The sequence below is a fragment of the Salmo trutta genome, chromosome 8, assembly GCF_901001165.1.
Source record: "Salmo trutta chromosome 8, fSalTru1.1, whole genome shotgun sequence".
NCBI classification, from domain to species: Eukaryota; Metazoa; Chordata; class Actinopteri; order Salmoniformes; family Salmonidae; genus Salmo; species Salmo trutta.
This window is the reverse complement of record NC_042964.1, coordinates 9,039,420-9,061,226: the sequence shown is the minus strand read 5'-3', so window position 1 is coordinate 9,061,226 and position 21,807 is coordinate 9,039,420. Positions and strand designations below refer to the sequence as shown.

Sequence of the window (21,807 nt, the reverse complement as noted above, 5' to 3'; positions counted from 1 at the left end):
CCCTCCCTCCCTCCCTCTCTCGCACTCTCACTCTCCCTCCCTCTCTCTCTCTTCCCACTCCCTCTCTGAAATCTAGGGACAATCTGCAAGCACTCAACACCGGCACAGAACTCTGTTAGCAGGGAAGACTGAGGTAGTTGGAGAGAAAGAGAGAGAGGTTTGGAGAGGTAAAGTGCAGATGAAGAGACAAAAGTTTGGATGAGAAGAAAAAAAACAAGAAGAAACAAATAGTAAAAAAGTTGAAGAGAAAGAGAAAAAAAAAGAAAAAGTGAGGATTTGAAAAGTGAGCTGTGGAGAGTGAACTAACAATGGGCTCCCCAGTGTGCTGTGCTGCTACAGTCGTCTCACTACTGGGTCTCCTCTACTATAGTCCCCCTGTATGGGGCCAGGAGCTACAGGAGAGGGACGCTCTGTGCAACGAGGACGGCTGCTTTGTGGTCTACTTTCAGCGCAAGACCTTCCTGGACTCCTGGAGGAGTTGTAAGGAGAAGGGAGGCAACCTGGCCACAGTCAAACTCCAAGAGGGGGCTGACACTATCGCCGCTCTCTTCTCCAGCGTGGAGCTACGGGGCCCCAGAACCAAGGTCCGGGTGTGGATCGGTCTCCAGAGACAGCCTCGCCAGTGTACCGCCTCTCGCCCTCTCCGTGGGTTCTCCTGGATTACGGGTGACCAGGATACCCAGTACACCAACTGGCTGAGGGACGACTTACCCAGTACCTGTTCGGCCCCGCGCTGTGTGGTTATGACTTATGGCACAGCCGCCCACGAGCAGCATGAAAATTTTAAATGGCTGGACGGCTCGTGTTCGCTGCCAGTGGATGGCTACTTGTGCCACTACACCTACAAGGGCATGTGCCCGGCTATTTGGAGCGAGGGGGGTGGCAATGCCCTCTATAGTACCCCCTTCCGTCTCCTCAGTAGCCTCCTTACCCACGTGCCCTTCGGATCTGTAGCCACGGTGCCCTGCCCGGGGGGCACCGAGGAGGAGCAGTCAGTGCTGTGTATGCTGAGGGAGGATGGCACTGTGGGGTGGTCCAGGGAGACGCCCCTCTGCTCCGACACCACAGAGAAGAGCTGGTGTGATCGGGACAATGGAGGCTGCGAGCATTTCTGCCAGGAGGCCAGGGAACACTACTACTGTGAGTGCTCGGACGGCTTTCAGCTCGGTGACGACAGGCAGACATGTGTTGCTGTCGACCCGTGCCACAGCGCCCCCTGCGAGTTCGAATGCCTTCCCCTGTCGGGCGGCTACCGCTGTGCCTGCCCCGAACGCTACATGCTAGCCCCGGATGAGCGTGGTTGCCTGGATGTAGATGAGTGCCTGCAGAGTCCCTGCGAGCAGCTGTGCGTCAACGCCCCGGGGACCTTCGAGTGCCGCTGCCGCCAGGGCTACCGGCCGGACCAGGAGGGCGACTGCGAGGACGTGGACGAGTGCATGGAGGACCCCTGTGAGCACGCCTGCGAGAACACGCCTGGCTCTCACGTCTGCCACTGCCACCTGGGCTTCTCCCCCCTGCCTGAGAACCCCTCCCACTGCCAGGACACCGACGAGTGTCAGATCCCTGGGACATGTCAGCAGATGTGTGTGAACTACGAGGGGGGCTTCGAGTGTTACTGCGAGGTGGGCTACGAGCTACTCTCTGACCAATTCTCCTGCAGGAAGATAGGGGAGGACTCACCCACCGCAGTCACGCCCTCGTACCCCTGGGTCACCCGTCAACCCGGTTCCAAGTGGGACCCCCAGCAGACCTACACCGACTGGCCCCCGGAGGAGGAAGAGTCCCTGGACTGGCTCACAGACCCTCCCAGGCTGGAAAGTGACATCATCTGGGTCACCAGCGCACCCCAGGAGGAGCCAGTCCTAAACCACAACCCATTCCTGCCCCGCCCCACGGAAGAGCCCGAGGAGGAGGAAGAAGAGGAGGAGGAGGAAGAAGAGGAGGAGTATACACCCGGCTGGGACATCATGAATTGGAATGTCCCAGCCAAGGTCCAGCCAGAGTTGGAACCCACGCCCAGTCTCTCTCCCAGCCCCACATCTGACACAACCCCCACCCCAACTCCCACATCTGACAGGTATTGGTTTGAGGAGGATGAGGAAACCACTGCCAGTCCCTCAGTCCTCCCCACCTCCACTATCTCGGGAGGGGCCTGGAACTGGTTCTGGATCAGTTCCACCCCCACCAGCCAGGACCAAGGACTTACCACGCGGCAGGAGCCAATCACTGACCAGTATGTCCCCGCATCCAACTATGATGAAGCTGATGAGAATGAGGAAGTGGGGGGAATTGACAATGGGTGGGTGACATCCCCCCCAGAGATGGACCAGGACCCAGGCCAGCACACCCCCTCCCTGCCTTCTCCCCTGGCCCCTCAAACCCCCCTCACACCCGACCAGGGCGTGGTGGAGAGGGAGGATGAGAGGGGGCCGCCCCAGGAGGACGTGGTGGAGGTGGAGGGGGAGGATGAGAGGGGGCTGCCCCAGGAGGACGTGGTGGAGGTGGAGGGGGAGGATGAGAGGGGGCTGCCCCAGGAGGACGTGGTGGAGGTGGAGGGGGAGGATGAGAAGGGGCCGCCCCAGGAGGACGTGGTGGAGAGGGAGGATGAGAGGGGGCCGCACCAGGAGGACGTGGTGGAGATGGAGGAGGAGAGAAAGGATGAGAGGGAGCCGCACCAGGAGGACGTGGTGGAGGGGGAGGATGAGAGGGGGCCGCCCCAGGAGGACGTGGTGGAGGGGGAGGATGAGAGGGGGCCGCCCCAGGAGGACGTGGTGGAGGGGGAGAGAAAGGATGAGAGGGAGCCGCCCCAGGAGGACGTGGTGGAGGTGGAGGTGGAGGTAGAGGGGGAGGGGGAGGATGAGAGGGAGCCTCCCCAGGAGGACGTGGTGGAGGTGGAGGATGAGAGGGAGCCTCCCCAGGAGGACGTAGTGGAGATGGAGGATAAGAGGGAGCCTCCCCAGGAGGATGAGAGTAGCCAGAAGCAGGATGGTGCCAACTGGCTGCTGGTAGGCCTCCTGGTGCCCCTCTGTATCTTCATCGTGGTGATGGTGGCACTGGGCATCGTCTACTGCACCCGTTGCGCTGTCACACCACGCAACAAGTCCGCCACCGACTGCTACCATTGGATTTCCGGGGCGCACAACAAGCAGGGCGCGCTCAATCCCAGCAAGGGGATGCAGTCACATGTTTAAACAGACGAAATAAGGAAAGACTTGTAGATAAATAAACTGGTTTTATAAATAAGAGGAGAGGATGTGAAGAAGGTAAGAGAGGACTTGGGTGGTTGTTTTACTGTATGCGACTCCGTGAAACACTTGGATGTTTCTGTGGAATATTGGTTGAAAGAGAAAAGAGAAGAAACAGGAAGCAATACAAAAAAAACACAGATCCTTTTCTTGCGGTGATTTGACATTATTGTTGCTTACGCTGATCTCACAGGACAAGGTATATGATCCCTATATGATTGCACTATAGGGTCATAATAGAAACCATCTATTGGGATTGTTGTTGAATACGTCCTCTGGTTGTAGTTACAGATGCTGTGCGAGTACACTGTTAATGTATCACCAGTTCCATCTGAAATCCAAAGCCAAAGAACTATACTGTAGCTTATAGCATTTTCTGTTGTCCATGAAATCTGGGTCTCTGCATCTTTCAAACAAACGCTCAGGTTTTGAGCTCATTCCCCAAAGTGTTACGACACAAATTACTATTTTTGTCAACGTTGTCAAAGAAGCAGTTTCTGATTTACCTCAGAAGTTGGTGAATGAAGGCGGTTGTGATTCACGCCCCTTTGCAGGACAACAGACATTTCAGCAGTTGAACCAAACTATACAAGCATGACTGTCATGATGCATTTGACTGTTGAGAAAAAGCAATCACTCGGATGTTACTTTTATGCTTCTGCTTTTTTAAGTACCGGAACAAATCAATTCACAGCACAGACCGAATTAGTTTTATACAGTACGCGTGTATATACCTGTTTGATTGATTGTTTTGTATATGTATAGTTTGTAGCAATGACTTTTCCAGAAAATGTGTTAGTGTCATGATTCCTGATTCAATGAAGTGCCTTTTGTTTCGTATAGACCACAGAACTCTTGGTAATTCCATGGAATGTCTGTCTGTCTAAGGGGATGGTTCCTTCCATTCAGCTCCAATTAAACTAACTCTCCTAGTCATCTCACCCATGCTCCACATGTAGGTTGGAGTGCAGATGTAAGATGTTACAGACTACAAGGACTGTAATGGGGGTCACAAGCTCCTGATTGACTTTAACATTGGCCTTTTCAGTGAACTAGTGATCTTTCAATCGCTCCCCAGTCCCATGTCACATACTGTAAGTGTTCAGCACGCTCCAGTCCCTCTTGTCAGAGGCCTGGCCTTAGCTTTCTATGGACTTCCTTAATAGCCATGATGGGACAATACCAACATTTACAGTCTGAAGTCAATGCACCCTCTAGCAACTTTGACAGTAACTGCAGTTCCCATTCAAAAGGATGGCTTGCACTTGTAAATGACAGACTATCAGAAATGACAATGAAATCAATCTAAGATGTGCCTTCTGATCTAAGGACTGTGAAATGCTTTTTTAAAATGTTTTGTTACCCGTTAGGTTTTAAGTAATTGTTAATTAAAATGTTATGATAAGGGTTCTATCGATGTTCATGTCTTGTGATTTAATGGTTCGTGGTCCAATCACTTCGTGACGTAATCCTGTCTGTTTTAGGAGACGTGCAGAAATCTCAGTTTGAAATTGATTCCTTGTGCACAGAGAGTATATGGAAGCAGCACTAAGTCGAAGAGGCCCTATTGGGTGTATAAATAAACACCTTAAGATGCCTTTCCGCGCTGACAGGAGAGGTGGGAGGGCGTGTGAACATGGAATATCACAGCTCTGCAACAAACACAACGTTTAGAATCCATCAATCAAAGCCCACAGGGGTGGGAAATGATTCATAAAAACTCGCCCACAACAATCTCACTGTATTAGGCAACACCCGTCCCCAATACCTAGGAATTGTTTATCAGATCAAATGTTATTTTTCACGTGTCAAGTACAACAGGTGTACACTTTACAGTGAAATGCTTACTTAGGAGCCCTTTCCCAGCAACGCAGAGTTCAAAAGATAAATGATAAAATGCTCATCTTATCTTATTCGGCAACACCAGTCCCCAATACCCAGGCTGCATTGTTTGTGTGTCATCATAGCTGGCAGGGTCAGCTCCTTATTGTATATTAACGGAATGTGTTGATCACTACCAGACTGTGGCTCAGTGTGGAGCTCTAAGGGGGTCTCTTTGTGTTCAATCTCTGATCCATACGGTCTCCTCTCACTGGAGGCCTGCTTCATGGCATGCTGCTCTTAAAACTGGAGGTTATCTGATGCCACTGACCATAGAGATCACAGAGATATTTATTCATCTCTGTGCCACAGACTGCAGCCAGCCAAAGGCCTGCCTGTGAGGCCGGGCGGTGATCACTCACAGGGGATAGATGTGCCACTGACTACAGAGATTTTATTTTTGTTAATATCTTTATTCCCTTCCGTGCCACAGACAGAATGCAGTGAAATGACGCCCTGTAAGGTGATCGCTCATGGGCCCTTCTGTGTGTTCAGGGTCAGGCTTAGCCACTCAGACACAGTGGGGTTGTGTTGCTAGGCGTTGTTAAGGGGCGCCTCCTTGATGACGTAAGCTCCATAGGGACAGATCTGGTCAGCTACTCTGCCGGCCGTCCGCCATGCTCTGGCGCATTTATCACTAATCAGCTGATGACGCAGCAGGAGGGCCATCTGGTCACTGAATGGATGGACGCACAAGATTTATATACCGCGAAACGGTGACGTCAGCAACAGTTGGCTTCGCCATACGTATATTCCTGGTTACCTGAGCAAGTTGGCCATCTCCAAAAGCATGTGCGTATCAGGGGAATAGTGGTGCGTTAGAGCTCTGTCCGGCAAGTTTAATATTTAATAGACCACAGAAAGGGGTCCTCATTCATTGGAGTACATTCTGAAGTTCAGGGTGGTAACTTCCATTCGTTAGTCTGTAATGCTGAATACCAATTGAATACAATCAGAATAGAAAATTGGCATTGAAACTGAGTTATTGAAACATGATACAGTAAGGTATTTGTCACTAAACTGTAATCATACATCAAAGTAGAGTAGAATGTAAGTCAAATCATATCCAACTTTATTAGTCACATGCTCCGAATACAACCTTACAGTGAAATGCTTACTTACGAGCCCATAACCAACAATGCAGTTTTAAGAAAAATACCCCCCCCAAAAAAGAATAATAATAAACTTGACTGAAGTAAAAAATAATATATATATATATATATAAATGACAAATACTTAAAGAGCAACAATAAAATAACAGTAACAAGGCTATATACAGGGGGTACCGGTACAGAGTCAATGTGTGGGGCACAGGTTAGTCAAGGTAATTGAGGTAATATGTACATGTAGGTAGAGGTAAAGCGACTATGCATAGATAATAAACTGAGAGTAGCAGCAGTCTTATGGCTTGGGGGTAGAAGCTGTTAAGAAGCCTGTTGGACCTAGACTTGGCGTTCTGGTATCGCTTGCCGTGTGGTAGCAGAGAGAACAGTCTATGACTACTATGAATAAGGTGGCTGGAGTCTGGCAATTTTCAGGGCCTTCCTCTGACACTGCCTGGTATAGAGGTCCTGTATGGCAGGAAGTTTGGCCCCAGTGATGTACTGGGCCGTACGCACTACCCTCTGTAGTGCCTTGCGGGCAGAGGCCGAGCAGTTACCATACCAGCCGGTGATGCAACCAGTCAGGATGCTCTCGATGGTGCAGCTGTAGAACTTTTTGAGGATCTGAGGACCAATGCCAAATCTTTTCAGTCTCCTGAGGGGGAATAGGCATTGTCATGCCTTCTTCATGAGTGTCTTGATGTGTTTGGACCATGATAGTTCATTGGTGATGTGGTCACCAAGGAACTTGAAGCTCTCAACCTGCTCCACTACAGCGTGCTTAGCCCTCCTTTCTTGTAGTCCACAATCATCTCCGTTGTCTTGATCACGTTGAGGGAGAGGTTGTTATCCTGGCACCACACTGCCAGGTCTCTGACCTCCTCCCTATAGGCTGTCTCATCGTTGATCAGTGTCGGTGATCAGTGGAACACAAGTTGAGCGTACTATTTTTTCTTGTCTCTAACTGGTCGTTATTCATGTCAAAACGTCTTAAGGGCGTCATCCGCTTCCAAAATGAAGTGAAATCCAGACACACATGCCCTCAACCATGTTCAAAAAGTAAAAAACTTGCTGCCAATGTTCATTTTTTCATAGCCCCAACCTTCGCAAAAAGAATAAAAACTCCCATTCATGCTGTTAATGCTCTGGCCTTGAGTTATTGAAATGTGAAGCTATTTTCTGACTGAGGGAGAACCTGTAGCATCAGTTTTCCTCATTACACATTCCTAGGTCTTAAAGTTGAAGTCCGAAATGCATTGAACAGAGCACAAAGAAGGATTGGTGCCAAATAGGTATGAGAGAGAAATCAGGAGCGTGTCTGCATCTGCTCATACACAGACTATTGTTAAAAATGTGTTTATTTAACAGTGACGGCCTACCCCGACCAACCCCTAACCCAGACGACGCTGAGCCAATTGTGAGTCACCCTTTGGGACTCCCAACCCACGGCCGGTTGTGATACAGCCTGGAATCAAACCAGGGTCTGTAGTGACGCCAAATTAAAGCCATCGATTTGCAACCATCACCAGCAAATAATTCCAGACTCCTGCTTGAATGGCCAGCTCTCCATTTTCTTAAGTCAAATCAACAAACATCGCAAGTCATTTCAGATGTAATACGTGGCGTTTGTATTAGTAGGGACGGGGAACGTTCAGGCAGCTGCAGAGTCACTACAGAAGCTCTAGAGCAGTGCCCAGTTAAATTGTGTTTGATAGCATTTTTTTACTCTCTAAATGGTTAAATGAGTGAGAACTAGATGTAGTTGTCGCAATAGTTACTCACATACTTTACACTGTCCTCCAACATTATTTAGCCATATTCAATTATTTAACAATGCGCTAATATCACCGCGGACAGCTTGTGTTACTACCTTACACAAGCTCACATTTTCACCTCACACAATAGAGTGAAAATAGACATCATTTTTTACCTCAGATTGGTGATATTAATATAAAAGTATAAAGTCATCAAGAGGACACTAAATCGATACGGAGATGGGCTTAACCCCCCTAACCTCCTTTTCCTCTCCCCTGTGCCTCCCCCTCCTCCCCTCAAGACATCTGACAGAGCATCTGTCTCTCTGGGATTCCCTCAATACTTTTCAGAGCCACTGTGGTGCTCAGTTTCCATCATGTTATCCCCCTCTGTTGCTGTTGTCTTGTGTTGTGTTGGGTCGATGGGGTGAAGTAATTAGGGAAAAAAGTGAGTGATTATCGATGGGAGTGTCGCTCTGTCTCACCCCCCACTGATCAATGGCTTGTAATTACAAATCGTGCTCCTTCGCAAGGGAATTGTGTTGAATCAAATGTGAAGGCGCTGGGATTGACTCCTAGTGTAGTTGACTGTCTGGCTGTTTTACTGACTGGATTTGTCGGCTTCTGGCTGTTTGCTTTGAACATACAGTGGGTATCTGGTCGATTGCCAGATAGACCCTGAGGAAGCTGGGCTGGGACTGGACCATGTGCAGTCCTCCATACAGACACGCCAGTACTTTGAGCATCTTTCTTGCAGATCAATGTTCGCCCGTGGCCTCGGGGGCTAAGCAGGGTTTCTTTGGTAATGGTGGTCTGTCAGCACATCCAGAGAAATATGGAATACGGAAATATTTGATATAAACTATGTGAGGGAGGAAGGGAGGGAAGAGGGAGAGTAAGAAGACAGGAAATAGGGCTTTGGACTGGGAGTCTAGTATAGTCTGTAGTAGTAAGCAGAATATATAAGGGACAATGGGGGATCTGGATACCATGGGGATTCTCAATGTGTCTCTACCACTGGTTGGCTAATTAGAACAGTGTGTAATGGGAACATAATGCTGCAGAACACTGGTGATGGGAATGTGCATCCCCTTCTCACAGAAGGGATCTGTCTCCATCCACATCTGTTTATTGTTCTCTATACAGTACACTGTGCATGTGTATACGCCTGCCTGCCTGCCTGCCTGCCTGCCTGCCTGCCTGCCTGCCTGCCTGCCTGCCTGTCTGTCTGTCTGTCTGTCTGTCTGTCTGTCTGTCTGTCTGTCTGTCTGTCTGTCTGTCTACGAGCGCGTCTGTCTGTCTGTCTGTCTACGAGCGCGTCTGTCTGTCTGTCTGTCTGTCTGTCTGTCTGTCTGTCTGTCTGTCTGTCTGTCTACGAGCGCGTCTGTCTGTCTGTCTGTCTGTCTGTCTGTCTGCGAGCGTGTGTGTGTCTGCCTGTCTGTCTGCCTGCCTGCTCGTCTGCAAGCATGTGTGTGTATGCGTGGGAACGAGAACGGGAGCATATGAATATGTGTGTGAACGTTTCTCTTTTCACTGTTTGTATTTAGAATTTGTGCTTCCTGTGCGAGTGTGTGAACGTGCAAACTCACACAGAGTGTAGCTTTTGCTCAGGGCTATGCTTGTCAGTCAGTGGTGACTTACTAGTGTTGAGCGTACAGCACCCTTCAGCCATTCCACACCAGTGCACTCTTGACAGACATAATGACCCTTTGCAGTGTCAGGGATAACTGAATTTTTCTCAGTGAAAGTGCTTCATTCAGTTCAGTAATAGATCATACAGTATATATGTTATATTTGAATATGTAATACAGTATGCGTAATGCTACAAGGTCTTGTATGTTTGCTTTACGTTCACTCTGAATCCATACACGACATGAGAGATTGTGTAGTATGAAGACGGTTCTGTTTCCCTAGTCTGATGACATCAGCACCCTACTCCTTTTGCAACCACCGAAATGTCCTATTCTCATATCTGTGTTTCCATCTACAGCACACATCCAGACACATCAGATGTGCTGCCAACTTGTATCGTCTGGTTATATTTATTTGCAAGGGATCACACGAAAGCCTGTTGGATTGCCATCGAGTGGCAGTTTGATCCCAGAGTTTGCCTAGCGTTTGATCCCAGAGTTTGCCTAGCGTTTGCTTCTCAAGGTCACGACGGATGGGAAAACTCTCTTTCGAGTAGTGGTTTGTTTATGATTGCCATAACAACCTCAACATCAACCCCCCCCCCACACACACACCATCCCGAATCGCAAGACAGCGTCTTTACAACACTATTAACAAGTCGTCTCAATATCTCCGTGTTTATAAAACAAAGGGGAAACTTGATGATAACTATCGCTGTTCATTCTTTGAAATCTGGTCCACATCATAGGCGATCGTAGATTTATCTATTTGCACAAGTGCTGGAGCAGATGATCAGGGTCACGGCGTTTTGGTAATGGTGGAGTTTCTTTGGTCTGTCAGCCAATGTTTTGTCTCGGTTTGAAATCGGACCTCCCCCCTGACTGTGGAACCTGGGGTGAGAGGGACGGTTCCGAGACTGTTCTAGTTGGATAGTTCCTACAACGACGACCCAGTGACACATCAACATGGCCGGTAGGGAAATAAACAATATTGCGAGAAAAAATATACAGTAACAGTGTTTGCAAAGCATTTGAAGTACAGTAGAGATTGTAAATAACTTGACAGTTCAGTGAAAAGGTTCTGAGTAAAGGGGCAAACTTTGAAAAAGAACCACTGTTTTGCCAGTAACCATTTGCACTGCCTCATTCCGGTTTCTTCTCGTTCCTAAGCTCGGATTGCTTCTTCTATCGAAAAGCACAGATGCCAAATGCATATCTACAGTATATTGGCACTCTGTACTTTACTTCTCGCTTCACACTATTGTGAAAGCTTTCTGGTGGTGCTTTAATGCCAACTCCCTACCTCTCTAGCTGAGACACCATTGATATTTTGATCCAACTCAAGAAGCTAAGGGTAAGAGAGCAGGGGTTTAACTGTGATTCAGCCAACGGTTTAAACAAGGCAACATCCTCCTCGGCTTATCTAAATGTCATGCAAAGGGAGATCAGAGTTGATTATGCCTGTTTGTGTGTGCACCTCAGGATCATCCCTAAGGATCTCTGCTTCCATGTACGACACACTACAGATGTAGGATTTTAATTTGAGCCAGTTTGCTACAGCGGGAAAATAATCCTGCAGCAACAGGAAATGTGAATTATTATGTGGACCATAATTAATGGGGTGAAAATTAGGGGTTGATACATTTTTTGTACGGGAAAATCAGGAAATGCAAAAGGGTGATCAATTGATGATCCTACATCTGTACCAGAGGCTTCACACACAGTAGGACTCAGAACCGTAGTACTGGAGTGGAATATGAGGGACAGCTTTCTTTCCTAGAAAACCTAATGTGTAGCCAACAGTGAGTCATATTCCTTGTCATTTTAATGTCAAGAGACATTTATCTTTAGCACGTATTTGATTATCATCATAATTACAATATTGTGGTCTTTAAAAAAACAGAAGTACTTCACATTTAGAGCCTCGATGCCACTCGTATGAATGCTAATTATTTCTCGATGATGATTAAGAAGGTGATCCTATTCTGCTTCGGTCTACCATGAAAGAATGTCGAAGAAACTGTGCATACAGAGACTCTACGTTTGATGTAAATCCTGACAACTTTCACAAGACTTTGTGGAGAAAAAAAGCAGCGGCGAATGACAAGAGAAAAGCGATGAGGTCAGAAGTCGGATCTGAAGCTCAGCCAGGTGTGGTCTGGGATACTGAGAGGCTGGAGTGGAGCAGCAGCAACAATGGCAAGGCTGACTGGGGGGGATGGACCGAGGGAGAAGGGGAAAGTGCAGGAGGAGATATTAGAACCAGATGTCTGGAGAAACTCTTAGCCATACAGCCAGGCAGGCTGTTCTTCCTCTGCCTCCCTCCAAACACACATCAGCCTAATAACGGTTTGTTCTTAGAATTGGGAGGACAGGGGAGAGATACAAGTATCTCTGGAGAAAAGAGACAGAGCTCCTCAGCAACATGCAGAGAAAGACTGAAGCCCCATCACTCTACATCTCTACATGTCTCCCTTTCTCTCTCAAGACAATTCAATTTCCATTCAATTTCAATTCAATTTAAGGGCTTTATTGGCATGGGAAATACATGTTTACATTTCCAAAGTAAATGAAATAGATAATAAACAAAGTTAGATAAAAAATTTAAAATGAACAGTAAACATTTCACTCACAAAAGTTCCAAAAGAATAAAGACATTTCAAATGTTATATTATGTATTTATACAGTATTGTAACGATGTGCAAATAGTTAAAGTACAAAAGGGGAAATAAATGAATATTAATATGGATTGTATTTACAATGGTGTTTGTTCTTTACTGGTTGCCCTTTTCTTGTGGCAACAGGTCACAAATCTTGCTACTGTGATTGCACACTGTGGTATTTCAACCAATAGATATGGGAGTTTAACAAAATTGGATTTGTTTTCTAATTCTTTGTGGGTCTGTAATCTGAGGGGAATATTTGTCTCTAATATTGTCATACATTTGGCAGGAGGTTAGGAACTGCAGCTCAGTTTCCACCTCATTTTGTGGGCAGTGTACACATAGCCTGTATTCTCTTGAGAGCCAGGTCTGCCTACGGCAGTCTTTCTCAATAGCAAGGCTATGCTCACTGATTTTGTACATAGTCAAAGCTTTCCTTAAGTTTGGGTCAGTCACAGTGGTCAGGAATCGTGCCACTGTGTACTCGCTGTTTAGGTCAAAATAGCATTATAGTTTGCTCAGTTTTTTTATTAATTCTTTCCAATGTGTCAAGTAATTATCTTTTTGTTTTCTCATGATTTGGTTGGGTCTAATTGTGTTGCTGTCCTGGGGCTCTGTGGGGCCTGTTTGTGTTTGTGAACAGAGCCCCTTGCTTAGGGGACTCTTCTCCAGCTTCATCTCTCTGTAGGTGATGGCTTTGTTATGGAATGTTTGGGAATCGCTTCCTTATAGGCTCGTTTCTGGATTTTGATAATTAGCGGGTATCGGACTAATTCTGCTCTGCATGCATTATTTGGTGTTTTACATTGTACACTGAGGATATTTTTGCAGAATTCTGCATGCAGATTCTCAATTTGGTGTTTGTCCCATTTTGTGAATTCTTGGATGATGAGCGGACCTCAGACCTCACAACCATAGAGGAAATTGGTTCTATAACTGATTCAAGTATTTTTTGCCAGATCCTAATTAGTATGTCGAATTTTATATTCCTTTTGATGGCATACAGGGCCCTTCTTGCCTTGTCTCTCAGATTGCTCACAGCTTTGTGGAAGTTACCTGTGGTGCTGATGTTTAGGCCAATGTATGTATCGTTTTTGTGTGCTCTAGGGCAACGGTGTCTAGATGGAATTTGTAGTCCTGGCAACTGGACCTTTTTTGGAATACCGTTATTTTTGTCTTACTGAGATTTACATCTGTGCAGAAGATCTATGTGCTGCTGTAGGCCATCCTTGGTTGGGGACAGAAGCACCAGATCATCAGCAAATTGTAGACATTTGACTTCAGATTCTAGTAGTGTAAGGCCAGGTGCTGCAGACTGTTCTAGTGCCCTTGCCAATTTGTCAAGATAAATATGTTGAAGAGGGTGGGGCTTAAGTTGCATCCCTGTCTCATCCCACAGCCCTGTGGAAAGAAATGTCTGTTTTTTGCTCATTTTAACCACACACTTATTGTTTGTGTACATGGATTTTATAATGTCATATGTTTTTCCCCCAACACCACTTCCATCAATTTGTATAGCAGACCCTCATACCAAATTGGGTCAAAAGCATTTTTGAAATCAACAAAGCATGAGAAGATTTTTCCTTTGTTTTGGTTTGTTTGTTTGTCAATTAGGGTGTGCAGGGTAAATATGTGGTCTGTCGTACGGTAATTTGGTAAAAATACAATTTGACATTTGCTCAGTACATTGTTTTCACTGAGGAAATGTACGAGTCTGCTGTTAATGATAATGCGGAGTATTTTGCGAAGGTTGCTGTTGACGCATATCCCACTGTAGTTATTGGGGTCCAATTTGTCAACACTTTTGTGGATTAGGGTGATCAGTACTTGGTCCCAAATATTTGGGAAGATGCCAGAGCTAAGTATGATGTTAAAGAGTTTAATTGGAATTTGTGGTACCACCCATTTAGGGTACCATCAACACCACAAACCTTTTTGGGTTGGAGGGTTTGTATTTTGTTCTGTATTCATTCAATGTAATTGGAGAATCCAGTGGGTTCTGGTAGTCTTTAATAGTCAATTCTAAGATTTGTATTTGATCATGTAAATGTTTTTTGCTGTTTATTCTTTGTTATAGGGACAAAAAGATTGGAGAAGTGGTTTATCCATACATGTCCATCTTACATGGATAAAACAAACACCCCAGACTTTTAGATAGCATTCACCCCAGCTGCCTAACCCTGATGCAGATGACCATCCTACCCATGCTAGATTACGGAGACGTAATTTATAGATCGGCAGGTAAGGGCGGCTAGATGTTTTTTACCATTCGGCCATCAGATTTGCCCCCAATGCTCCTTATAGGACACATCACTGCACTCTATACTCCTCTGTAAACTGGTCATCTCTGTATACCTGTTGCAAGACCCACTGGTTGATGCTTATTTATAAAACCCTCTTAGGCCTCACTCCCCCCATCTGAGATATTTACTGCAGCCCTCATCCTCCACATACAACACCCGTTCTGCCAGTCACATTCTGTTAAAGGTCCCCAAAGCACACACATCCCTGGGTTGCTGGTCTTTTCAGTTCGTTGCAACTAGCGACTGGAGCGAGCTGCAACAAACACTCAAACTGGACAGTTTTATCTCAATCTCTTCATTCAAAGATTCAATCATGGACACTCTTATTGACAGTTGTGGCTGCTTTGCGTGATGTATTGTTGTCTCTACCTTCTTGCCCTTTGTGCTGTTGTCTGTGCCCCATAATGTTTGTGCCATATTTTGTGCTGCTACCATGTTGTGCTGCTACCATGTTGTGCTTCTGCCATGTTGTGTTGCTGCCATGTTGTTGTCATGTTGTGTTGCTACCAACAGGTCTTAGGTCTCTCTTTATGTAGTGTTGTCTCTCTTGTCGTGATGTGTGTTTTGTAATATGTATATTATACTTTTTTTTATCCCCCGTCCCCGCAGGAGGCCTTTTGCCTATTGGTAGGCCGTCATTGTAAATTAGAATTTGTTCTTAACTGACTTGCCTAGTTAAATAAAGGCTAATTAAAAATAGATTGTTGTTTAGTGTTTTCCAATTTTACCAGAAGTGGTTACATTCTATGGATTCTTCAATTACATTGAGCTTATTTCTGACGTGCTGTTCCTTCTTTTTCCGTAGTGTATTTCTGTATTGTTTTAGTGATTCACCATAGTGAAGGTGTAGGCTCAGGTTTTCTGGGTCTCTATGTTTTTGGTTGGACAGGTTTCTCAATTTCTTTCTAAGGTTTTTGCATTCTTTATCAAACCACTTGTCATTGTTGTTAATTTTCTTAGGTTGTCTGCTTGAAATGTTTAGATTTGATAGGGAAGCTGAGAGGTCAAATATACTGTTTAGGTTTTCTACTGCTAAGTTTACACCTTCACTATTTCAGTGAAACATTTTGTCCAGGAAGTTGTCTAAAAAGGGATTGAATTTGTTGCTGTCTAATTGCTTTTTGGTAGGTTTCCACGCTACTTTCCTTCCATCTATAGTATTTCTTAATATTATTCAGTTCCCTTGGCTTTGATGCCTCATGATTGGGTATTGCTCTGTTCAAGTAGACTGTGATTTTGCTGTGATCTGATAGGGGTGTCAGTGGGCTGACTGTGAACGCTCTAAGAGACTGGGTTGAGGTCAGTGATAAAGTAGTCTACAGTACTACTGCTAAGAGATGAGCAGTAGGTTTACCTACTGTAGGAGTCCTCTCGAAGCATACCATTGACTATGTACATACCTAGTGTGTGACAAAGCTGCAGGAGTTGTGACCCGTTGTTGGTTATGTTGTCGTAGTTGTGCCTAGAGGGACATCTCTCTCTCTCTCTCTCTCTCTCTCTCTCTCTCTCTCATCCAGACAACTGTCCAGGGAGCTGCACGGTGGTAATGGAGAAATCATTGATGCTGAAATAGGTATTTAACATTTTCCCTCTCTTGCTTTGCTTTTCACCCATCGATGCTCAATTGATTTAAATGAGAACAATTTGTGCCTGGGCTCCCGTACTTCCCAATGCTTCCACCTTAATGTCTGTGGGAAATTGCCTAGGGGAACCCCCGTAGCAAGCGTTGTCTTTTCAGAAAAGATACTGCAAACTACAGAGCCCACTGAATGCCAATTAACTGCTCTTAATTTATTTTCCTTCATTTGTGAACCATTTGTGAACGCTCCTCCGTTACGAGCTGTTGTGTCATCACATTGAGAAGCGTCTAGAAATTCTATTAGTTAGTCTGCTTCTCATGCAGAAGTCAGACTCAGTGAAGCCTAAAGCCATAATTACTGAAAAGTAAGCCAAAGTTTCTCTGGAGATTTCTGTCTAGGCAATTCAACATGTTTAACTCCACCCCTGTGTTTAAATTCGCTACTTTCGCTTTCTAAGCCACCTCATCCGAAGCTCTATTTAAAACTAAACTAAACTGACTCAACAACAAAACATTCACCCCTTGACAAGTCATTGGACAGAAAAAAGATAACAAAAAACTACGAAAAGAGTTCAAGCTTTGAACCTTGAAGTAACTTTTCACGGGTAGCTTTGACAAGAAGAGAAATCTAAGCTTGCTTAAAAGAGGTGAAGGGTGAAGCAACAGTGATGGGACTGAGGAAGGATTGTATATTATAGCATTAGCAGCACCATCCATGTGCCATTTATCTCAATAGGCGCCCCTTGAAGGCAGAGATCTGGTACCTCGCAAACTCCAGCTGAACTGGTTATTTTCTGCAGGTCGCAGGGGTCAGGAGCGTGACTGCTATCAGCTGCAGCCTCGGCCCATCTGTCTTCGTTTAGCTCTGGACTTTGTTTAAAACTAGAGACTTAGGGATTTCCTCTCCTCTGAGAAATAGGTCAGGCTTAGGTCCCTGAGTTCTTCCTCCTGACCAGGAAAGACTCTGGGTCCCTGTTATAGACTATGTGGGGCCTGGAGTTTCCTGGTCATGTCCCTGTTAGTGGTCTAGCCACGGTAAGTGGTTTTTTATGCTGTATGACTGGAAAGGGTTTAGGGCTCAGACACACCAATAGCATTTACTAGCCGAGAGAACGTAGCACCTCTGAACAGAGTGCCGGCTGTAATTTGTAAACCGAGTGCACACTGATTTTACATGTACAATCGCATGAAAATGTCAGCAGTCAGACATCTACAGCGGGTGGTCCCCAAACACAGCGCGCTGAACGATTGGCAGATGGAACACTAGATCCACATTCGGTGCGATGTGTGCCAGCTTTTAAACTTGAATTGACTTTACTGAATAAGTCGATAAGAAAAAATTAGGTGAAAGCTGATGTCTTTACGGTCAAAGCGAGCTCCAATCCCACGGCAGTCAGGTCTATCCTACCAGGCCAAGATGGGACGACTGCTCTTTCATCCTAGTGACTGATTTAGCCTGCGAGTGAAGCGGTGGTATGTAGATTGGAAAAGAGCATTTACAACTCCACTCTCTCCCGTCCATCAGTGTCCCGTCCATCAGCGTTCCGTCCATCAGTGTTCCGTCCATCAGTGTCCCGTCCATCAGCGTTCCGGCCATCAGTGTTCCGTCCGTCAGTGTTCCGTCCATCAGTGTTCTGTCCATCAGTGTCCCGTCCATCAGTGTTCCGTCCATCAGTGTTCCGTCCATCAGTGTTCCGCCCATTAGTGTTCCGTCCATCAGTATTCCGTCCATCAGTGTTCCGTCCATTAGTGTCCCGTCCATCAGTGTCCCGTCCATCAGTATTCCGTCCATCAGTATTCCGTCCATCAGTGTTCCGTCCATCAGTGTTCCGCCCATCAGTGTTCCGCCCATTAGTGTTCCGTCCATCAGTGTCCCGTCCATCAGTGTCCCGTCCATCAGTATTCCGTCCATCAGTGTTCCGTCCATCAGTGTTCCGTCCATCAGTGTTCCGCCCATTAGTATTCCGTCCATCAGTGTTCCGTCCATCAGTGTTCCGCCCATTAGTGTTCCGTCCATCAGTGTTCCGCCCATTAGTGTCCCGTCCATCAGTATTCTGTCCATCAGTATTCCGTCCATCAGTGTTCCGTCCATCAGTGTTCCGCCCATCAGTATTCCGTCCATCAGTGTTCCGTCCATCAGTGTTCCGCCCATTAGTATTCCGTCCATCAGTGTTCCGTCCATCAGTGTTCCGCCCATTAGTATTCCGTCCATCAGTGTTCCGTCCATCAGTGTTCCGCCCATTAGTGTTCCGTCCATCAGTGTTCCGCCCATTAGTGTCCCGTCCATCAGTATTCTGTCCATCAGTATTCCGTCCATCAGTGTTCCGTCCATCAGTGTTCCGTCCATCAGTGTTCCGTCCATCAGTGTTCCGCCCATTAGTGTTCCGTCCATCAGTGTCCCGTCCATCAGTGTTCCGTCTATCAGTGTTCCGTCCATCAGTATTCCGTCCATCAGTGTTCCGTCCATCAGTGTTCCGTCCATCAGTGTTCCGTCCATCAGTGTTCCGTCCATCAGTGTTCCGTCCATCAGTGTTCCGCCCATCAATGTTCCGTCCATCAGTGTTCCGTACATGACCAAGTATAACGCTGTTCAGTGTCAGACAGATGAGTGATGGTTCATTATGTGGGGGTTCAGTGCATGTAGAGCCACTCTCTTTAAGGGTAATTGCTTTGTATTGTTTACATGACATGTCAGGTCCATATAGTGTCGAGTCCATGCCTAGAGGAGCTACATGGACAGCCTCATTGACTTTCTGACACTGGGGCTTTACGCCTGTGAGCATTGTCATAATGTCCTCCGTCACTTAATCTGAAGACACGCCTATATGAATGACCAGACACTGTTTATGAAACCGTATTTATGTGTGGATAACGATGTGATTATGACCTGAATATGGCTGAATTGAATTTCATCCATTGTGAAAGGTAATTGTTCAGTGTAAGAAGTGTATGGTTTCCATTGGTCAGATGCATGGTGGGTAGTCCTATTTAAGCCCTGTCATTTCCTTGTTTGAGAGACAGGACAGGATAAGGACGGCATGCTGCAGGGTTTTCCAGGATTATTGAGCCTGGGTTTCTCTGTGATATAATTCTACTTGTTTTGATTCAGTTCAGTTTGTATTTGTTGCAATGACCACTTTGTTATTTTGTTTTGTAAATACCTGTTCAGTCGCCGGCATTATTCCTCACTCCGGCAAGAAAAACCACAACTTCATAATTTGCCTTCTCACTGTAAAATCTCCGCCTTGCCAACTGTTGTTTAGTTCCTAGCCGTGTTGCTGAATCAGTCAATGGCGTGTTTTCTCTGGGTCTTCAGGTCAAACATGTGCTTCTGAAACCATATCTCTCCGTTTATTGTGTTGAAACAGAGAGCCAGGAAGGACGGGTAGGACAATTCCCTGGACTATTAGAAAACGTAGAGCCCTCTCTCTCTCATCCTCCCCTTTGATACCAGGTCAGGCATGTCTTTGGACCGGCTGTGTCTTTGAGGTGAGGGTCCTCAGTTTGTGTTGCTAATCCCCAGATAGAAGACTGGTGCACAATAGCTGCTTCTTAAGACCCCTATGTAGAACCAGATGTGGAGGCTAGCTGGCAAATAAATCCACTTTGAAAATCATCAGCGGTGTGTTGTGTTTTTTATTGCCACCATAAATTGGGATAATGGATATCATCACATCATCCTTATACATGTTTAGGGGGCCAAGGTCAGGTCAAGCCAGACATTTTGTCCAAGTCATGCACATTAAAAATGTATGTTGTTGACTCTTTTACTTTACAGGGGAATCAAAAAACCCTGCTTTAGTTGTATACTGATAACAAGCTGTTAGTGATGGGGAAAAAATCTATAGTTACATATCGGGATATTCTTTTTGACGATGCATCATATATTTTTGACAATATTGCAATATAATTTTTGCCCTAATTTTTGAATGTACCTAGTTGTCTGTACCTGCACCAAAACTCCAGTATTCTTCCTTCATAGCTTGTTCTCCATTTTCTTTTTAAATAGGGATCCAATTTGTTTTCAGCACTTTTATTTCCATGACTGATCAAAACTCATTTTCTCATGACTCTCTCTTGTCCCTCTGCAGCAGACATAAGGTGAGAAATATGTTTGGAACATCGAAATCGCAATAAAATCACAGTTTCGAAAGGCAATACATATAGAATCGTGAGAATGGTGAGAATCGCAGTACATATCGAAGAGCCCTCACTGCTGCTCGATCATCCTATTTTTCCAACTTAATTGAGGAAAATAAGAACAATCCGAAATTTCTTTTTGATACTGTCGCAAAGCTAACTAAAAAGCAGCATTCGCAAATGGAGGATGGCTTTCACTTCAGCAGTAATAAATTAATGAACTTCTTCGAGGAAAAGATCATGATCATTAGAAAGCAAATTACGGACTCCTCTTTAAATCTGGGTATTCCTCCAAAGCTCCATTGTCCTGAGTCTGCACAACTCTGCCAGGACCTAGGATCAAGGGAGATACTAAAGTGTTTTAGTACTATATCTCTTGACACAATGATGAAAATAATCATGGCCTCCAAACCCTCAAGCTGCATACTGGACCCTGTTCCAACTAAACTACTGAAAGAGCTGCTTCCTGTGCTTGGCCCTCCTATGTTGAACATAATAAACGGCTCTCTATCCACCGGATGTGTACCAAGCTCACTAAAAGTGGCAGTAATAAATCCTCTCTTGAAAAAGCCGAATCTTGACCCAGAAATTATAAAAAACTATCGGCCTATATCGAATCTTCCATTCCTCTCAAAATTTTTGGAAAAAGCTGTTGCACAGCAACTCACTGCCTTCCTGAAGACAAACAATGTATACGAAACGCTTCAGTCTGGTTTTAGACCCCATCATAGCACTGAGACTGCACTTGTGAAGGTGGTAAATGACCTTTTAATGATGTCAGACCGAGGCTCTGCATCTGTCCTCGTGCTCCTAGATCTTAGTGCCGCTTTTGATACCATCGATCACCACATTCTTTTGGAGAGATTGGAAACCCAAATTGGTCTACATGGACAAGTTCTGGCCTGGTTTAGATCTTATCTGTCGGAAAGATATCAGTTTGTGTCACGTCCTGACCAGCAGATGGAGCTATTGTTTTAGTGTTGGGGTCAGGACGTGGCAGTTTTTGTGTATGTGAATGTTTGATTGTTGATTTGGGACTTCCAATTGAAGGCAGGTGTGTTGAGTTGCCTTTGATTGGAAGTCCTATATAGGTGTGTGTGTTTTTCTTTGGGGTTGTGGGTGGTTGTTTTTTGCACTGCGTTTATAGCCTGCAGAACTGTCACTGTTGTCACCCTTTTGTGTTGTTAAGTGGATGCTTTACTCCTTATTTTTAATTAAAGATGAGTATTCACATACCTGCTGCGCCTTGGTTCATTTCAGAAGACAGCCGTTACAGAACCACCCACCAAAGGACCAAGCAGCAGAAGAGGAGGAAGCCACGGGAGAAGAAAATGGAGGAATGGACATGGCAAGACGAGAGACAATTCTGGGAGGACAAGTTAAGGGAGCTAAGGGAACCCGAGAGGCAGCCCCAAAAACATTTTTTGGGGGGGGCACACGGGTAGTTTGGCCAGGCCAGGGAAGAGCCGTAAGCCAGCTACCCGTGACTACAGGGAGGTGCGTATGAG

The 21,807-nt window shown here is 45.8% G+C and overlaps 1 protein-coding gene across 1 annotated transcript; it reads left to right on the top strand.

Annotated features, from left to right (window-relative positions):
• The first annotated feature begins 56 nt into the window (after positions 1 to 56).
• Positions 57 to 4,658, top strand: LOC115199223 (uncharacterized). Its single transcript, XM_029761848.1, has 2 exons — positions 57 to 2,837; positions 2,868 to 4,658. The coding sequence occupies exons 1-2, from the start codon at positions 309 to 311 to the stop codon at positions 3,189 to 3,191; spliced, it is 2,853 nt and encodes a 950-aa protein (XP_029617708.1). The 5' UTR covers positions 57 to 308; the 3' UTR covers positions 3,192 to 4,658.
• Positions 4,659 to 21,807: the final 17,149 nt, after the last annotated feature.

Coding starts and splice junctions, on each gene's coding strand:
- LOC115199223 (XM_029761848.1), top strand. CDS start 309: ATGGGCTCCCCAGTGTGCTGTGCTGCTACAGTCGTCTCACTACTGGGT. Junction 2,838..2,867: donor TGGTGGAGGTGGAGGTGGAG/GTAGAGGGGGAG, acceptor GATGAGAGGGAG/CCTCCCCAGGAGGACGTGGT.